Raw genomic sequence first — 19,602 nt, 5'->3', positions numbered from 1 at the left:
AGCATCTTTATTTTAAAGCCCCGAGTGGGTCCACCAGAGGGAAAGATGCCGCTTAAGAAAAAAGTCAGCCTCTCTCCACTCCTGTGGCCTAGAAATGCCAGGTTGCTCCCACGACCCTGTCTCCACCAGGATGGGCAAATGCAACTACTTATCTAGTTCATGGAAACGAGTGACCTCTGTCAAGGTCAGAGTAGTCGACTGCCTCATTTATATGACGAGGAACTGCTAAACCTTTAAACTTGACCCCCAGCTCTTTTCCCTGTAATGCACTCCTACAAACCTCCAAGGAGACAAAGCCTGCATCCGTTTGCTAGGGCTGCTTTAACAAAGTACCGCTAAACAGAAATGAACTCTCACCGGGCTGGAGGCTAGAAGTCCGAGGTCCACGTGCAGGCAGGGTGGGTTCCTCCCGAGGACCGTGTCCTTACGCCAGGGCTCGGCTGGCCGTCTTCAGCACTCCTTGGCCTGGAGAGCATCGCCGCTGTATCTGCCCTCATCTTCCCATGGCGTCCGTGTGTGCGTGTGCGTGTGCGTGTGCGTGTGTCTAAACTCCCCTTTTTATAAGGACACCAGTCATTTTGGGGTAGGGGGTGCACCCTACTCCTTTATAACCTCATCTTAACTAGTAACACCTGGAATGACCCAATTTCCAAATAAGGTCACATTCTGAGGAACTGGGGGTTAGGATTCACCCTGAGTTTTTGGAAGAGACACCACCACCAGATTCATGAAGGAAGCCAAGGCCTCGTGGGTCTGGAAGTTGCTTCGGGAGCCCAGAGCCCTTCCCGCTGCAGGCACCCCTCCCCCCTTAACCTAAAAGGGGTGCCTGCGATGCTGCTGCTTCACTACCCCCTCCGGCCCCCCTTCCCCCCTGCCCCCCACCCCCCTTCAGCATCATCCACTTTGTGATCTTTCTTGGACTATTGCGTTTCCTCTCCACCCAGACGGCTCCTCTGGTCATTAAAGGGCTTATTGAACCTCAACCAATCAGACAGGAGGTAAAATAAGGGAGGGCCTGAACTCACTGGGATGCAGAGCGTGTCACAGCAAACTCTGAAATCAGTTTCCAGAGGAGATCCATTTAGGGAACATCCATGGATTCTAATTGCCGCTCTCTCCCTGTTCTCCAGCAGCAGAGCGGGTGCAGTGTGGTCTGAGCTGCTCAGCAAACGTCCAAAGGGGCTGCCGGGGAGGCAGTGCCCTCGGCAAACTGGTGTCCCCCGGAGTGCGGGTCTCGGGGCGAGGGGCAGGCCGATGCCCAGGTCTGCTGTGACGCAGGGGGTTAAGGGGTGCCCGGGTGTTACGTCACTGAGCCGTCACCACTATATGCTCAGGTACACGTTGAGGTCTCCATTTCACAGGCGAGGAAACTGAGGCACAGGCTGGTGAAGTAATTCCCTTCCCTGAGCCAGCGTCCCCCGTGGGTAAACCTCCCCTCCCCTTCCCACGTTTCAGAGTTCACCTGCAAGTACTGGCATGGAGGTGGGGTGCTACTGCTGCTCCATACAGGTGGTTTTGGGAGGAGTTTACGACGTTGTAGGGGGTGGTGCTAAGCATACTTTAGGTTGAAAGTTGTTCCTTTTAAACATAAGTTAGAGGAATTCTCTACATAAACACACACACATTTTAAATGTTTTTATTGATTTCAGAGAGAGAGAGAGAGAGGAGAGAGAGAGAGAGAGAGAGAGAGAGAGAGAGAGAGAGAGAGAGAGAGAGAGAAACATCCATGATGAGAGAATCATTGATTAGCTGTCTCCTCCATGGCCCACACTGGGGATTGAGCCCACAACCCTCCATGTGCCCTGACCAGGAATCGAACCGTGACCGCCTGGTTCATAGGTCGACGCTCAATCACTGGGCCATGTGGCCGGGCTACCCATCTTAATAAACCTGAAAAAAATGCATTTAAGAAAGTTTTTCCCTTGGTTTTTCCAAATACCCATTCAGTTAGCTTACAAACACCAGGGGAACATCAGACAGCAACGCCAGCTCAGTAAAGCAAGGCCTGACTCTCACAGGACATTTCAGCAGCGCGGGAGCCAGCTGGGCACCGGGCTTCCTCCCGTCAGAAGCCCTCCTGACCCTGAGCTCAGCGCTGGTGACCACGCTGTTTCCACAGGGCGACGGCCGGAAGCATGCCCGTTTGTCAAAGTTTATTAGGTCCAGAGAAATAACCTGCAGCGGCTTTTTGTATTTGTGTTTACATTTATAAATACAAAATGCATGGGGACACTGGGGAGCGCAGACGACAGGCCTATTGTGGGCATCTCCGAGGACGGAGACCGCAGCGATCGGCTGTCTGGGGGCGGCAGGGGGTGCATGGTCAGGGGCTCCACCTCTGTCCTGCGAGTCCAAGGGGCCCGAATGCAGTGATCGGTCTCAGGGGAGCGATGCGATGCCGACTCCCGAGATCTGCCCCCACCCCCCAATTGCGATTTGTGGTTTCTGCTCATTCCTTCTGTCTGCCCTTGAATCGTTTTGTTTTTCATTTCCAGCCCAGCGTTGTGGACCGAGCACGTATAAGCACCTCACTGGGCAGACGGTGCCTCGTAGGCAGGACTGCCTTTGTCTAGGGCAGCGGTTCTCAACCTGTGGGTCGCGACCCCTTTGGTGGTCGAATGACCCTTTCACAGGGGTCGCCTAAGACCATCCTGCATATCAGATATTTACATTACGATTCATAACAGTAGCAACATTACAGTTATGAAGTAGCAAAGAAAATTTTATGGTTGGGTCACAACATGAGGAACTGTATTTAAAGGGCCAGAAGGTTGAGAACCACTGGTCTAGGGCCTTCTTAACCATGATATTTAAATCCTTTGCAATTCTGTTGTCCAACTGGGAGGGAGGTGATGTGAATACTGTTATAATAAAGGAAGTCTGACCTTTCGGAAACCTTCCAGAACATCTGAAACCCAGCAGCTATGCCCAGAGCTGGCGACCTGGAAAACTTCTTTTCCATTGATTTCTGTTACAATTTGGCTTGATTTAGTCCCCAGAGAAGGGAACTGAACCTCGCTCACTGGCTTCTCCCTGCAAGGAGGAAGCACAATGATGGAGGGAGGCATCCTAGGTGACTCCGGACCACCACTAGGTGCGTGCAGTCACGTGTGAGCAGAACCCTTCTCTCCATTGCCTTTTTGGATGGCTTGGTCTGGGCATGGTCCCCTCAAGGTGGGAGCCCAGGCGAGGCTGGTTCCAGAGGAAACATGTTTACCGCCTGCCAGCCTCTCCTTCCACAATTTCCTATAACCTGCAGCTATTTCGGTAACAGGCCAGAGATGAGCGTGTTTCCTTCTATTTTCTCTCCTTCCTCTGTCACAGCCGGCCTCTCCCAGGACAGGGAGCCCTGGGGGTCAGGCGGCAAGCACACACACACACTTCTGTTCCCTCTCCAGCTCGAGACCATGGGTGTGAGCAGCAGTCGGAGCCCACCCTGGCCTGCTCCTTACCCAGGGGTGGCTGACCGTGGACACGGCTGCCCCCGGAGAGGTGCCCCCCACCAGATCTCAGGCCAGTTCCGTTCTTCAGCTCAGAGGGAGCTAGGTGTTGCCTGAGGGGTGGCCCTAGGCCTGGGGGTGGGGAACCAGATATTTGAGGCAGATAGCTCCTAATACATTCGGCCCACACTTGTCCTTGCCATAGAAATCCTGCACTTGGGAGAGAAAATACAGACCGCTGAGATAGGATTAGTCATTTACTCTAAAAGTGAGTGTGATGCAGGTTTCTAACTTGCAAGGAAAATACCCCAATCTCCTGAAGCTCACCCCACGTCGGCCTGGCTGCCAGGAAGGGGCTTGGAGGGGACAGGAATGACGTCTCGGGGACTTGGGCACGAGGGGCACTGTAAACAGAGCATTGGCTACTCGTAGGATCATTCATTTACAAAAGGGGCCGAGCCCGCGCCTGCCTGGGCTGTGTGTTCTATTTACATCAGGCAGGAAAAAAAAGAATCCCTGTACGGCAAGACGGAGGCGGGACGCCGCGGCCCGTCCGCTGGAGGCCGAGTGGCGTCCGTCGTCTGGGAGAGGGGACACTCGGGTCTCTGAGCTGTGTCACGTATAAGGCATTGTTTGGTTTGATTCTGCGGTTTGTGTGCTGAGAACATAAAATCATGCCAATCGGAAGTCACCGTGGATACCGTGACTGTGGGGCACCTGGCAAACCAAGGAATCTTCTAAACGCGGGTCCGTATGCAGGAAGGGCCAGCCTGCATGGTCTTTACAGTCACGGGACGGACGCTGTGCGGTGGGGCAGGAGGGCTCCATCTGCACCGGCAGGTGAATGCCAAGATGCATTTTGAAAAAATGGAGAAACGGTGAGGGTGGCTTTTTTACAAAATAAAAGTCGACTATGATACCGATTAAAGCCTGTGCAAACCACGTATTTACAATAAATAAATGCTCCATGCAGAGCCTGTATGTCAACTGCATTGCAACTGGAGTGCAGTGAGGTCAGACATGGCCTCCTGGGATGCCTGTCCGCAGGGGGGAGCCCCAGGAGCCCGCAGGACGTGGGCTTCCTCCGTCTTCTCACCGGAGCGTCTTCAGAGTTAACTGTGGAAACACGACAGCATCACCAGGTGGGGTTAGAAGACGCTGCACACAGGTGACCACCCCTCACCTCCCAGGGCTGGGCACCAAAGCGCTCTCTCTGTGCAAGGCTGCCAGGCCCTGATGCCCCCTCATACGCAAGGAGCTGATTTTTACCCGGGGTTGCAGGTGGAAAGGGATGAAATGGGACATGTAGTTCATGACAGGCGGGGCCTAATGCCATCGTATAACATGTATAGGCTCAAGCATTTTTCATCTTTTATGTTTCACACAGTCTGACTTTAGCCAGAAATCTATATATATAAAAGCCAAGCGACTGAAAAGACCAGAACGACCGGTTGCTATGATACACAGTGCAGTGGCCAACCAGCCCGATAGGGGCCTGGATCGGCCCCCGACCCCAATCAGGGAGGGGCAGGGCCAGCTGGCCAACCTCCCACAGCTGATCAGCTCCCATCAGGGCTGGTTGGCCGGACGCCACCCATGCACGAATTTGTGCACTGGGCCTCTAGTTTCAAATAAAAATGCTCAATAAAAAAAGTTTAAAAATATTATAATATTGATGAGTAAAGAACCCCCCCCCCCCTCCCAGGGTAAGAAATCATGTATTCTATGTATGAGAGAGGACATGGAACTATGTTTTATAAATGTTACAGTCTCTCAGGCTGCTCGAGCTGACATAGGAGGGCAGAATGAATGGGGAGTAGACATGGTGACTGCAGATGAGTCCACAGGGGTTATGTGGTGGCGATTTCAGGGACCACCCCCCACCCTCACTCTTTAGGTCATTCCAGCGGGAAACAAAGGCACACCCCGTGGCTCTCCCTGAGGAAAGGGGTGAAGCCGTTAGGAGACGACATATCCTCACCGTCTCCGAGGGACCTGAGGGACACGTTACCTGAGAGTTTCTGCCTTTGATGTCATCGGAGCTCTGCCCAGCAGCCTCAGCGTGGAGCCAGGGACCAGGTGTACGGCCTGAAAGGCACAGGGACAATCTCACCATCTGCTGGCGCAGGGCCCGGCTGTGCACGGCACAGAGACGCGGGCTAGACTGGTGCTCACAGCGCTGACAGTAGCAGCAAAGGAACCAGAGCAATGTGAGCCGGCCCACCTGAGACCTGCAGCTGCTGGCCCCAGACTGTGTGTTTCCACACTGCTTCTGGGTCCCGGACTGCGCATCCACGGGCCACATCCAGCGTGCTGGGGTGGGGGGACAAGCCATGGAGGCCTGTCGTCTCAGTGTCTAGACAGAGAGCATCTTAGCTCAGACACCCACCAGCCCCAGCACCCGAACGTGCCACCCACAGCACTGGCCTTGCTTTGAAAAAGAGCCAAAGGTAAGTACATGTTGTCAGTCACCTGTGTTGAAATATTACACAAGTTATATATATTCTCATAGTGGAGACTTCAAATACAGAACGTAACAGGAGAAAGAAGACCAACCTGAAGTGGCCCTCTCTGCCTACCCCTCCACCCAATCCCCATTTTCCATCCCGGAGTCACCGCTGCTCCGAGTCTGGTGTTTATCCCTCCAGATACTCTTCCATTTGGGATTTACCGTGTAGGTACAGGCGTATATACGCATATATATCGTCTCACTGGTCTGGCTGAGTTTTACTTATTTATTTTCATATACTTTTGTGGCTGAGTTTTAATCCACATTCCCTGACGTTCCTGTGAGGACTTGTCCTGAGTCAGGTGTTCCGAACGGTGGTCCTGAAGTCGCTTCTCCTGCTGCATTTGGTACAAGACCCTCTGTCCTGCTTCTGCCACAGACGAGAATTAAAGAACCACCTCCCCACGTCCTCCGGACACCCCCACTGCGGTGCTCCTCACAGAGCAGCGTGAGCAGCAGGAATAGCCATCGCAAATTATTTCTAAGACTGAAAACCTGATGACAACCCGCGTTCAAGAAAAGTGTCCGGGAGTCTGAAGTGTCCGGGAATCTTCCTCTGAAGGAGTCATAGCAGCTGTGTGAATGTTTACAAAGGATCAGAGAATTTGGGGTGGCATTCCAAGAATAGCAGTCATCCGAACACGCCAGCTGCTGTGTGTGCTCCCTGGGAGGAAAAGCAGGCTGGGAATTGTCTAAGGAGAATGACCAGAACTATTTTTAAAATTCATAAAAGTATGTGTCACAGACTGAATTGATTCTTCCTGGACCAGCTGGTTTGCTTTAATCTCCTAAGAACACCTTTTCAGTTTTCTATAAGAACCCAGATGTGGTCTTGGGAACCTGTTGAGGCAGGACACGGTCTTCTCAGAGAACTCTCTCACAGGAGGTCTCTGCAACTGCCACACCCCGAATCCAACGGGCTCTATAATTCCCACTAAAGTGCTTTTTAAATAAATGAGTGCACCTGTTCTTTTTTTAGAATCTTCACCCAAGGATATTTTCCATTGATTTTTAGAGAGAGGGGAAGAGAGAGGGAAAGACAGGGAGAAATATCGATGTGAGAGAAACACATCGATTGGTTGCCTCCTGCACGTGCCCTGACCAGGGCCCGGGCCAGGGAGGAGCCTGCAACCAAGGTACATGCCCTTGACCAGAATCAAACCCAGGACCCTTGGGTCCGCAGGCCGACGCTCTATCCACTGAGCCAAACCAGCTAGGACTGCGTTTGTTTTTGAATAAAGATATTTTCAGGTAAATGACAGAGAGAGTGCTAGATTTTTAGCCAGTTTCTTAACTAAATGAAAAGTAAAAAGACACTGATTTACAGCCCTAATTCCACATGGCTGTCTGACCTTGAACTGACTGTTCTAGGTTTAAAAAACTCCAGTCGGCTACCGAAAAGGCTTCCTCTAGGCCAGGGTTTCTTAATGTGGCTCATTTGGGGCTGGTTGGTGGTGTGTGGCCTGCCTGTGAGCTGTGGGCTGTTCAGCATGATCCCAGATGCCAGCTGCACATCCTCTATGCCCCAGACCATCTGCAACAACAAAAGCTGTCTCCAGACAGCACCAGGTCCTCTGGGGGCAGGTGTCTCCCGCCGCCCCCCCCCCGCCCCCCCCCCTCCCCCGCCGGGAGAACCACTGGGCAATACTACAGGCCCCTCCATCGCTCAGCCATGCTCCCTGGTTTTCCTAAACACCACTGTTAACAGCAGCGGAGCTAGAGGAGAATCGCTTTCCTCACACAACAGAAAGGAACGCTCTGCATCTCTCCGTATGCACTGTCGATGGGAATGGACAATGGAAAACACTCTGGTGGGCTCCCCTCACCCGCCACATTAAAAGCAGACTTCCCCTATGATCCAGCAATTCTACTCCTGGGGATGCACACGAAGAATGAACACTGGGTCTCAGAGAGAGAATCGTATACTCATGTTCAGCAGCATTTTAACAAGTGCTGAGAGGTAGAGGCAGGGCAAGTGTCCACTGGTGGATGAACGGATAAAAGAGAATGTGGAGCATCCAACCGCAGGATATTCTTCAGCCTTAAAAGGGAAGGAAATGCTGGCAAACACTCATCCGGCAGAACCAACGCTGTGTCCCAGACCTCGAAGAACGCTAACCTGGGGAGCCAGGCCAGGGGGTAGCAGGAGGAAACAGTAAGGAGAAATGTAATGGGACAGGCCTGACCCTTCGCAGACTCACACTGACATAATTAACAAGGTTCTTACCCTCTGGCTCGCTGGGATGGCAGGGACATGCTAATTGAATTGTGTAGAAGGCGATGTCTGCTAATTACAGATGCCATTTCTGCTCTGCAGGATGTCAGCTCATTTAGTAGGTTTTTCCTCCTCTTGTTCCTTCTAACGGCACCTCCCCAAGTATCAGGAGCCCGTGTTTGGGTCTGGGCACTGATTTGTGTTGAGAGGAACGCAGCACAGACTGCCAACTGCGCCCTCCTGGCCAGCTGTGTGTGGGCAGAGCTTTTTTTATTCTCAGAGATGAGACTGGGCACCATGGGCTCAACGCACAGAAACCTCACAGGAGCATTTCCTGAGCTGCAGGTAGAAGGACTCCGTAGCACACTGGCCAAGGCTGTGTAACAGGAGACTTTTAAGAACCTGCCTGCTGGAATGGTTTGGGACAGAGATCAGCAGAGTATGGCCAGCAGATCAAATCCAGACAGCACCTGTGTTTGTGAATAAAGTATTATTGGAACACGGCCATGCCCATTCATTTACACACTGTCAATGGTTGCTTTCACATGGAAATGGCAGAAGCGAGTAGTAGTGGCAGAGACCATATGGCCTGCAGAACCTCAATTATGTCACCTCTGACCCTTCAGAAGAAACGTCTGCTGACCTCTGGCTTCCTAGGGGTCGGCCACTGAAACGCCTCCAGGGGCCAGGGGGTCACATTTGTGTGTTGCAGTTGGGGTGTAACAGAACAGCTGCACTAGCGGGAAGCTGAACCCTGGAGAAGGGGCCTCACCAAGGTCCTTGTGAAAGAGACTCAAGGATGCCTGGCCTTGGGCTAAGCCCGGACTCTGATGATTTTACAGTTTTCCATGCTGGCCCACGGAAGCCTGGGGCTGGGGGCCTTCCTCAGCTTGTGGGTGGGGAGCACATCCCACCCTCACCCGTGTTGCTGACTCTGTCCCGTCTTACCAGCTCCTGTCCAATCAGATTGGCTCAGCACCAGACACAAATCGGCTGATGTTTTGACCAAGAAGCAGCATCGGTGTGCGGTCAACACCCCACCTTGCTTTGCTTTGCTTCCTAAAGTCTTGCCTCCCTGGCCTTTGGGCCTGAGGGGCAGGACGCCAGCCCCTCCCTCTTGCACTCTTGGGGCTGAACAGCTCAGCCGAGGGAAGGCCTCCCTCGGAGCCTGGCCACACGATGAAGCCAGAAGGCGGCAGCTCTCACCGGGGGAGACCGTCAGCCTTAGCTGGACATCAGAATCGACGAGCAGCTTTCGAAATCGCCAACACCCTGGCCCTACCTAGGAATTCTAACTTGGCTGGTCTAGTGCAGCCTGGCCTTCAGGGTTTTTAAGTTCTCTAGGTCATTCTGTTGTGTAGCTAAGGTTGAGAGCCGTTGGCCTGAGAACACTCTCCTTTCACTGTCAGTCAGAATGGGGGCTTTTAGGGTTCTTCCAGGCTACCAATGCCAAGTTCCTGCATTCCATCTTCCTTGGGGTGTTTAGCTCCCCAGTCAAAAGCCCCAGAGAGGGGAGGGATCAGTGGTGAATTCACCCAAATATGATTAAACGATTAACTCTGGTATTGTGTAAAAGCCTCTAAGTCAGTGGTTCTCAACCTGTGGGTCACGACCCCTTTGGCGGTCGAACGACCCTTTCACAGGGGTCGCCTAAGACCATCCTGCATATCAGATATTTACATTACGATTCATAACAGTAGCAACATTACAGTTATGAAGTAGCAACGAAAATAATTTTATGGTTGGGTCACAACATGAGGAACTGTATTTAAAGGGCCAGAAGGTTGAGAAGCCCTGCTCTAAGTGAAGCCTTGGGAGCTGGGACTGGTAAGTGTTCTGGAACTTCAGACGTATGGACAGCACTGAATCACGGTCCAGCACAGTGAGAGAGGCCTCAGTAATCTCTGAGAGGCAGCCTGTAGCCAGTGAACACACGCCAAGCACCGGATGCTGGAGAGTCAGGGAGAACCAGGGGTCCTGGCAACATGAGGGCGGTACTTACTTCGGGGGATCTTGCTGGGGTAAATCTTCTGGCAGGGCTTGTACTCATCCGGAGGAGGAAAGTCTTCCACAGAATGGAACGTGAATTTAGACTCGAAGTCATCTGCACACGCGGGAAACGGCAAGGTTACTCCGTTGCTGTGATGACCCAAGTCGGGAAATTTCCCGGCGCACAGGTTGGCCTGCCCAGTGCTAGGGTTTCAATGGCGGGGCTATTCCCCCCAGACCTCCATCCACTGCTCAATTTTTACTGTTTAGCTGGGGCAAGGGGAATCGGGAAAAATGAAATCAATGGACTCTCCCCATCACCCACCCCAACTGACGCCCACCAACATCTTAAGGAAGCTTCTAAAGGGAGCCGAAGAGCCACAGGGCTCTCCAGGTGCCAGGGTCAGAGGTGGGGAACGTGGCAGGTACAGGGACAGCAGAGTCCCCACGGCCTGAAGCCCCCCTGAGCTCCTGGGAGGGGTTGGGTGGGGAGGAGTGGGCCGAACAGGAGTCCCAGCCTGGCTGGTGAGATGGAGCATGGCCTGTGTCCATACGGACTGACCCAGGTCCCCAAAGCAAGCGGGCTCTGTCCTGAGCCCTTGATGGCAAGGGGACGGGGGTGCAGCCTTGTCAGTGGTTGAGTCCCTGCTTTATGATCCAGGCTTTGTGTCTGACAGTAGCTCAACCCACAAAGGGATCCAAAGATTTTTGGTCACATCTGACCCCATGTGACTTTCCTTCCTATCTCCATATTTTTGCCCTCACTGTCCCCCTGCCTGCTGGGCCTTCTGTCCATTCATTCTCCTCATCCAAATCACTCTACCCTTTCAGCCTTATGCATGGCTTTCTTTCTCCACGGAGACAGACACAGCTTTGATGTTTGTTTTCTTCCCTCTCTTTAAACTCAATCATAAGGTTCAGAGTGGGTTCTGGAACCCTCCAGAAAGTCTCCAGGGAAACCCTGTATTTAACACAACCTGTGGGCTGTTCTATGCTACAGTGAGCACCCTGTTCTTGCAAAGCACACACCCTGGCGGGCGGGCTTCCTCCTGGGACAGGGAACCACGCCCTCCCCGGCAGCTGCACGGCAGCCCACGGCCCCGCTTACCAATGATGTGCATGTGCAGGCCTCCGTTCCGCAGCTGACCTCCCGGCTGTGGTGTCGGGGTCCAGCCTGGGCCCTGCTGGCTCCTGCTGGAGAGCTCTGTGGTGGGGGATCGCGCAGGGGGCGCTGGGGGTGGGTTCAGCTTCCCCCCACTGGTACCTGACAGAGAAGATGATTTGAGTATTCAGATACTAGAGTGAATGCTGTGAGGGGTGAGGTATTGAGACCTGCGGATGTAAGATGAAATGGTGAGGAAAAAGGCTGCCTCTGGAGCCAACCTGCTTGGACTGAATCCCAGTTCTCCCACTGGGATAATAACACAACCTCTTTGTGCCTCAGGTTTCTCCTCTGTCCAATGGGAATAATAATAGCGCGCGCGCGCGCGCGCGCACACACACACACACACACACACACACACACCTGCTAGAGTTGTTGAGTGAAGGAAGTTGCATGTAGTAAGGGCTCAATAAAGGTTAGCTGCTGCAATAATCTTAATGACAATGACCATCCTCCTCTTCAGATGGCACAGCCCCAAAAGGGGAACCACTGCTAGAAAAGTATTTCCTGCAGTATTATTCACAATAACCAAAAAGGGAATCAACTTTAACATCTAACACTGAGAATAGGGTATGCTCTGATTATCATGTTAATATGCTTATAAATAAGTTTTAAAGATTGGACAAATTGCTTTTAAAATAATAGATAAAACAGAATAGAAAATATTATACACAAAATGGTATTAACTATGCAAATACATAGGTACATTCAGAAAAAAAGAAGTAACACACATCCAAATATGACCGTTTTTACTTCTGGGTGATGTTATTATTCGGTAGGTGATTTAAATTTCTTCCTATTTGCTCTACGATGAGCTTTTGTTATTTTTAATGCAAATAAATACATTTAAGAAATTTCACGCATCAAAGAATTTTCTGAAAGATCAAGGAACACGTGTATACGTGTGGGTGTGTGTTGGGTGCATGTGTGGGTGTTTGTAAATATAACATTGGGGTATTTATGAGTGTGTTTGCATGTGTGCGTGTGGATGTGTGTGAGCGCTTCCCATTCAGACAGCCACCAAGAGTGACCGAAGCCGTTGCGCTACACGGACATCAGTCATGGGGCAGGTGTGTGTGCTCAATCGCAAATCACTGCTACCGGGGAGCTAAAGGAATTACTTTTGATATTTGGCTGAAATACAGACCCTCCATTTCCTTGAGTCAGCAGGAGAACCTGCCAAAAAAAAAAAGAGGCAGAACACTGATCCAACCTCCTGAGGGCCGGTGACCTGCTGGCTGGGAGCCAGGCTGAAATAACTCAGGAAAAATTGAACAGGAAGCTGGTTCTGAAGCAAATGCACCACAGCCCCTCCGCCCCAGGGAGGAGGTCTGGGGACTGGACGTGATGGGAAGAATAAATACCCCCCTCTAGATCTCCCTGCTGTCGGGCCTGTTCCAACAACTGCCTGAGGGGGCGCTACTGCTATCCCCTCTTCACAGGGGAGAAGGAGAAGCACGGAGAGGCTGTGACTGTCCAGGGTCACACAGCTAGGAAAGGCGAGGGGATCTAGGCCAGATTCCCTGGCCTGTGATCTGCATCACCGTGGACAGGTCTCCCAGCCGCCCTCAGCCTTGATTTCCTGCCTCTAACACGAACACCGCAGCTAAAGTCCCACAGCCAGGCTTTATTACGCTCCACAGCGGCACTGAAGGGGTCTGTTCTAAACCAAAAGGCCAGCGTAAGGCATCACAAGGTAGTCCCAAGAGGCTCACAGGAGCAGGTCTCTGGCTGTGGCCCTGGCACCTCCCCGACTGCCAGCACTGTCTGGTGACCCTCCCGTCTGGCCACCCTGGACCCGGACAGGGGCGCTCACCTGGGCCTCGGCCCGGCCTCTTCTTCTGCAGGAAGGGCTGTCCAGGTGGGGCAGGCGGGGCGGGTAAGGCCTGCACGCTGGGCTTCGGGGGCTGCGCCTGGAAGCTGGGGGACTTGGGGGGCAGAGGGGGTGGGGCCTCGCTGCTGTTGTTAGTGCCTGGCATAGGGGGCGATGGCACCAAGGACCTCGGGGTGCAGGAGGCGTAAAGGGGGAGTGGTGGTGGAGGGGGCGGCGGGGGAGGTGGTGGGGCGGGAGGCTCCCGGGCATCTTGGGTGGGGCTAGCAGCATCCGCATGGAGCCCTGGGTACCCACAGGGTGGAAGGAGAGGGAGCGGGGGTGGGATGGGCGAGAAGTGCAAGGGGGCTAGCTGCGGCTTCACTGTCTTGTCACTGAGAACAGAGGTCTGGGGAAGAGGGGGTGGCGTTGGGGGAGGGGGCGGAGGCGGAGGCGGAGGGGGAGGCGGAGGGGCAGTGGGCGGTGCAGAGGGCAGAGCGGGTGCAACTACCAGGACATTCCCTTTGGTCTGTGAGCCAGGTGGGGACACCAACGGAGCTTTGATGGGGGAGGAAGGGGGCAGGGGCGGGGGTAGCGGTGGGGGCGGTGGGGGCGAGGTGGGAGGAGGTGGGGCAGGCACGCTGGGGCGAGGAGGGGCCGTCCTGGCCTCCGAGGCAGTGCCTAGCCTGGGAGACGCTGGGGCGTTGAGCGGCCCGCTGATAGTTTTGGTGGGAAGCCGGGGAGAAGGCGCTCGGGAGCCAGGGGCCTGCCCTGTCTTGCCACCTGAAAGTGAAACAAGTTCCACATTAGCTCAGCGAGGGAGGAAAGAGGAACCCCAAGTGTGAGGGCAGCAATGCCCAGCGCTCTCAGGCATGATGTCGGTGAATCGCATTCTCCCTGCATGTCCATCGAGAGGCCTCAGGGGCAGCAGCCGTCACCCAAGAGGCCCGCTGACCAGCCGCAGGGTCCTGGCCAGCATCACGGTGCTGTCCTCCTCGGAGACGAGCCCAGCTCAGCCACCAGCCTTCCTACTGCCTCCACCAGGCCCGCATCTGCCAGGCCCCCAGCCCAGGCACAGGACTGCTCCAGCTCCTCCGCCCTCCTCACCTCAAGGTCCCCTCACACTCAGTCACTCTCGCCCACTGGGTCCATCAGCCCATCGGTCCTAGTTTAGGTCCTCGGGTGTCAACCAGACTCTCCTGGTTAGGGGGTGTTCCTCGCCCCCCGCATTTGTGAACAAGGATTTTGCATCGAGAGCAGAAGCTTCCTGCTTCCCTGAATATATAAGGTCAGTGATGGCGAACCTTTTGAGCTCGGCGTGTCAGCATTTTGAAAAACCCTAACTTAACTCTGGTGCCGTGTCACATACAGAAATTTTTTGATATTTGCAACCATAGTAAAACAAAGATTTATATGCCACTTAAATGCCATTTAACAAAGAAAAACCAACCAAAAAAATGAGTTTGTGTGCCACCTCTGACACGCGTGTCATAGGTTTGCCATCACTGTATAAGGTTAAGTCCAAAGCCAGTGGGAAGATCCAGGTCCTTGGGGATCCAGGTGCAATGACTTTGAACCTCCCCATCTGCTGGCCTCTGGGAGTGGCAAGCTCCCTTCCCCAAAGACGTGTGCCCATCTCTAAGGGGCTCGCTGCCTCCTGGTCTCCTGGCTTCCTCACCCCATGGAGCCTCCACCACATCGACCCCAACGGGAAGCCCAGACCCTGGTGGGTTCAACACCACATGGCCTACAGTCAGCACTGTGTTGGGTGGGCTTCCCGGAGGCCAGGTGAGGAGGGTGCTCCCGGGAGTGGCCTTGCCACGCCGCACACCCTTGCGTCACCAAGGTAGTTCTGTCCCTCTGTCCTTCTGTTTATCGTACAGAAGTTTTGTAATCACTGATGCTCCCATTTAGGAGGCAGTAGAAGTATTTCTTCCCAACAAATACAGAGCTCTCACTAAGAGGAATTCTGGGGGATGCTTTTTTCCCAGTCTCAGCACTCTGCTGTTTACAATCCCCAAGAAAACGTGCGGAAAGCCCTTGAAAGCATGCGTGCTCCCACACCTCCAACCTCCCGGGGCTGCAGACCTGGAAACACAGCTTCCCCATCGGATTCCTACCCCAGCCTCTACTGGTGGCTCTGAGCCTGTCCGTCGATGAGTCTCCGTGTGTTTTCCCAACCAGGTGCCACACCCTACACCCCAGCGTACGGATGCCAAAAGCCAGGCCATCAGAGCAAAGTGTGGTCCAGCTGACTCGGCTGAGGCTAAGTGGGCAGGGCTGCGGTGTCAGGCTATGACAGGGGTGGGCAAACTTTTTGACTCGAGGGCCACAATGGGTTCTTAAACTGGACCGGAGGGCCGGAACAAAAGCATGGATGGAGTGTTTGTGTGAACTAATATAAATTCAAAGTAAACATCATTACATAAAAGGGTACGGTCTTTTTTTTTTAGTTTTATTCATTTCAAACGGGCTGGATCTGGCCCGTGGGCCGTAGTTTGCCCACGGCTGGGCTATGATGTGACAGCCACCCGGACAGCACTACTCATTACAGGTCTCGGGGGTGGAAGGGCTGCCTGGAGGCGGGGCAGTGGAGTTATTATTCCTGTTGAGGATTTCCTGTGAGGGGTTCTGGAAGAGCTGCCTTTGCTTGGATGTGCCCACCCTGGCTGACTCGATCCCCTGGGCGTCTAAGGCAAGCAGCTTGGCTGAACATGAGGGGAGGGAAAGCCCCCAGTGGCCTTCGACCTACTGGATATCCAACATTCTATGTGAGCTCAAGGGCAGCCGCCAGGCTCAGGGATTCCTGCCTCTGACTTCTCAAACCCGCTTCCTTAGTCCACAGAGAGGAAGGGGGAGAGCCCAGGCAGCTCCCTAAACAAGGCAAGGCCTCCCTATGCCCCGTCGCTGCGTGAACTATGAAGGGATAACAAAGGTGAGGAACAGGATCAGCCCCGGAATGACCCACCCAAACTTTCTAAGTGGCTGGGACACCATGTCTCCCAGATTCAAAACCCTGTAAAGTGAATCAGTTCAAAGTGCAGGAGCCTCTGCTTACGACGCAGCCAGACCAGTGAGAAACGGGCAAGCCCATTTTTATCGCAGCATGAGCCGCAGAAGCGAGGAGGGCACTGGCCCTCCTTTGGCTTGTTTCATGCCCACTCTGGGAACGCGCGCAGAGCTGGCAGCGTGCGCTTAAGGTGAGACCGACAGGAGAGAGAGGAGCTGATGGCGTGAGTGCAGGCGACGAAAGCAGCCGGGCACTGGGCCAGCAGAGAGCTCGGCAGTGAGTGCCAAGGGAAGGGAGGGAGGAGACTTACCAGCTTAGCATAAGCGCTAGCCCTAGAAACCCAAACAGAAACACAGGAGGAGACCATGAGTCGGGCGGGGAAGGCCAGCCGGAGCGCACACAGGAGGCTGCGCTGACAGGAGAGGAATTAGCGTTCAGAGCCCGGGGGGGCTAACAGAAGATGAAGTCAGTCATCTTCTTTCAATGTGCACACATTTCCAAAAAACCTTGGATTGCACGGAAGTCTCATTACACATTCGACTTTAAAAGAAATTCAAATGTTTTCACGGGCCCCTAAAAGTATTGTGAGTACTAGACACTGTGCTCTCTGGGCCTAATGGCTCCGAGCAACCATGCCGCCCAGGCACACATTTCACTCAACAAATATTTACTGAGCACGTACTATGTGCCAGGCATTTTTAAGGGGTGAACAAATCACAGTTCCTGTCTTCATGGAGAATACATTTAGAGAGAGCAGACACAAAATAAACCAGTAAATGATAATAGGTCCAATGGTGGACCTATTATAAGAAAAATAAGTCAAGATAGAGGAGATACAGAATGACAGGGTGGGACTAATTTTATATGGATGATGAGTGGAGCCGCACTGGTAGGTTGATCAGATGCCACTTGAGCAGAGATCTGAAGGAAAGGAGATAGTGAGCCATGTGGACACCTGAGGAGGAGTGTTTCAGGCCAAGGGAGCAGTTAGTGCAAGGGCCCTGTGGCAGCAATATGCCTGGTTTGCGCAAGAACAGCAAGGAGGGCAGGGTGTGGCTGGAGTGCAGGGCTTGAGCCAGCGAGAGTGGTAAGCAAGAAGACCAGAGAGATAGCAAAGGTCAAAGTCCTTTTCTCTGAATGACAGGGGGCCGATGGGAGAGTTCTGAGAGAGAAGAGCCATGGTACCTCACCCTGACATGGCACTAAGCCCACGCACCTACCTATTGATCTTCCCTCCTATTACAAGCATTCTTAGTCCCATCATCATGGATTTCGATCTCCTCTAAAGAGACGAATGCTCCACTTCACAGAGTGGCTCAAACACCTGACATGTGTGTCCTATTGGAGACTGTTGGCTTCCTTAGTTTAATCCCTGTTATCACCTGACTGGGGTTATTTCTGAGAAGAGGAACTAGTGGGATTTTTATATCCTGAACGATATTTCTTTGACAACGTGAAGGAAGTTTGAAAAAATGTGACGTAGAAGAATGCCAGGTCTCAGGAGGAGGACCTTGGGGCTTTCTTGTCTGACAAACCCTCAGCAAAAATGATGAAATGAAATGGCCTCTGAGAAGGTTCAAGTTGGATTTCAAAGCATCCTACAGAGTTTGTCTGTGCTGGACTTTACCAATAGGTGACGGCAACAAATGCATCCCTATGTCAAACAGCCACGGAGCCCATAAAAGTGAGCAAAGTCACACGGCAGAAGATTCTATACCAGGAATTTTGGGGGCTTGATATTCCCTGGATTATTGAAATTCATTGAGTTTATTTAAAAATCAAAAAAAGAAATCCACTTTTTTTGCACACAATATATATTTCCTAATTCTAATGCAATATATTTTTTTCTTCTTTTTTTATTTTCTAAAGTTTTATATATGTCTCCTTTTCCCCAACTGACCCCACCGCAGAGGGCAAGCCCTCACTGCCCCAGTGTCTGTGACTATTGGTTATGCTAATATGCATGCACACAAGTCCTTTGGTTAAACTCTAAACCCCTCCCCCCCGCCATTTATCTCTGGATCTACTTCTGTTCATCAATTTATGTTGGTCATTATAACCCAAATATGAGTGAGATCATGTGATATTTATCTTTCTCTGACTGGCTTATTTTGCTTAGCATAATGCTCTCCAGTTCCATCCATGCTATTGCAAATAGTAAAAGTTCCTTCTTTTTAATAGCGGCGTAGTATTCCATTGTGTAGATGTACCACTGTTTTTTAATCCCCTCATCTGCTGATGGGCACTTGGGTTGTTTCCAAATCTTAGCTATGGTGAATTGTGCTGCTATGAACATAGGGGTTCTAATGCAATATTTGTTTAAAACATGACTCGTACTCCAACACAAATGACTGTGGTAGACTGCTTGCAAAAATGGCCTTGATTAGCCACTTGTTCCTGGTTGTAAAACCTTTAAATGTGATCTTACCCCTCCTCTCACCAAGAGATGAAGTCTCTTTTCCCACCCTTGTCTCTGCCCGGCCTTGTGACTTGCTTTGGAAATGAGGATGTAATATGAGCAATACTATGCCAATTCCAAATCTAAGCCTCAAGAGACTTTATATACTTCTGTCCTTTCTGTTGGAAACTTGCCACCACTATGAAAACAAACTCCGAACAGTCTGCCACATAGTGAGGGACCATATGGCTCAGTCAGGCACCAAAGATATGAGAGAGAAGGTGAGCAGACACATCTACCCAACCTGTAGATACTAGATACTACAGGGGGCCCAGCTGAGACCACCCTACATTGCCAACTCAAGCATTATAAGCTAAATAAATGGTTGTCAAAAGCCCCTACGTTTTAGGGCATTTTGTTACACAGCAATACCTAACTGCCACAATGGCTGAGACCCTTATGACTCATTCATTGTCAGTGAGGGCACAGCAATGCCACTAATGTGACTTACACCTTCTGCTGTACTTTGCAGTCTGGGCCACGATCACACCATCACTAAACACTGTGCACTATGGCCAGTCATTCTTCATTTATTACAAGGGGAGGATTTAAACAGAAGGATGATTTAAAAGATCCCTCGAGCACAATTCTGTGCCTGGGAAACTTCTGGTGCTTGGGCTCCCAAATGCATGATCTCCTACCACACAGCTCTTCACTGAAGACATGTCACTTCCTGGCATGTGAAGCGTGGCCCAGGTGGGTCTACAGGTGAAGGAGATGAAGGTCGAAAGAGAGCCAGGCCGATTCCTCCTTACCTGCTGCATCCCGCTGGCCTGCCGGTCGCAACACAGGGAAGCCGCCAGCAAACAGATCTCCCAGGGCTGGCGGCGTGCTCCCTCCTCGAGAGTTTGCAGAACCTCCTCCTTCTTTGTTGGCTCCTTTAGAACCTTTAGAGAGAAGAGGCCAGTAGATGAGGACCTGGGAGCAGAGCGAAGCCGCCAATTCTCACCTGGGCCGGGGTCGGACCCTGCCTGGGACAGCCTTCCCGTCCGCTCACCTGCCGTGTTAC

General features: G+C 52.4%; 1 protein-coding gene across 1 annotated transcript in view; it reads right to left on the bottom strand.

Moving 5' to 3' along the window:
• Positions 1-4,363: 4,363 nt before the first annotated feature.
• WIPF3 (WAS/WASL interacting protein family member 3) overlaps positions 4,364-19,602 on the bottom strand; it is a 59,005-nt gene continuing 43,766 nt past the window's right edge. Inside the window, exons 4-9 of the mRNA XM_081101886.1 lie at positions 19,349-19,480; positions 13,132-13,908; positions 11,262-11,417; positions 10,167-10,268; positions 5,452-5,528; positions 4,364-4,556 (exon numbers count right to left, since the gene is read on the bottom strand). Of these exons, the coding sequence (XP_080958012.1) occupies positions 4,533-4,556; positions 5,452-5,528; positions 10,167-10,268; positions 11,262-11,417; positions 13,132-13,908; positions 19,349-19,480 (1,268 nt within the window). The 3' untranslated portion in view covers positions 4,364-4,532. The remainder of the gene's footprint in view (positions 4,557-5,451; positions 5,529-10,166; positions 10,269-11,261; positions 11,418-13,131; positions 13,909-19,348; positions 19,481-19,602) is intronic.

This window comes from Myotis nattereri (genome assembly GCF_964212035.1).
Source record: "Myotis nattereri genome assembly, chromosome: 11".
Lineage (NCBI taxonomy): Eukaryota > Metazoa > Chordata > Mammalia > Chiroptera > Vespertilionidae > Myotis > Myotis nattereri.
This window is presented reverse-complemented; position numbering and strand designations above follow the sequence as displayed.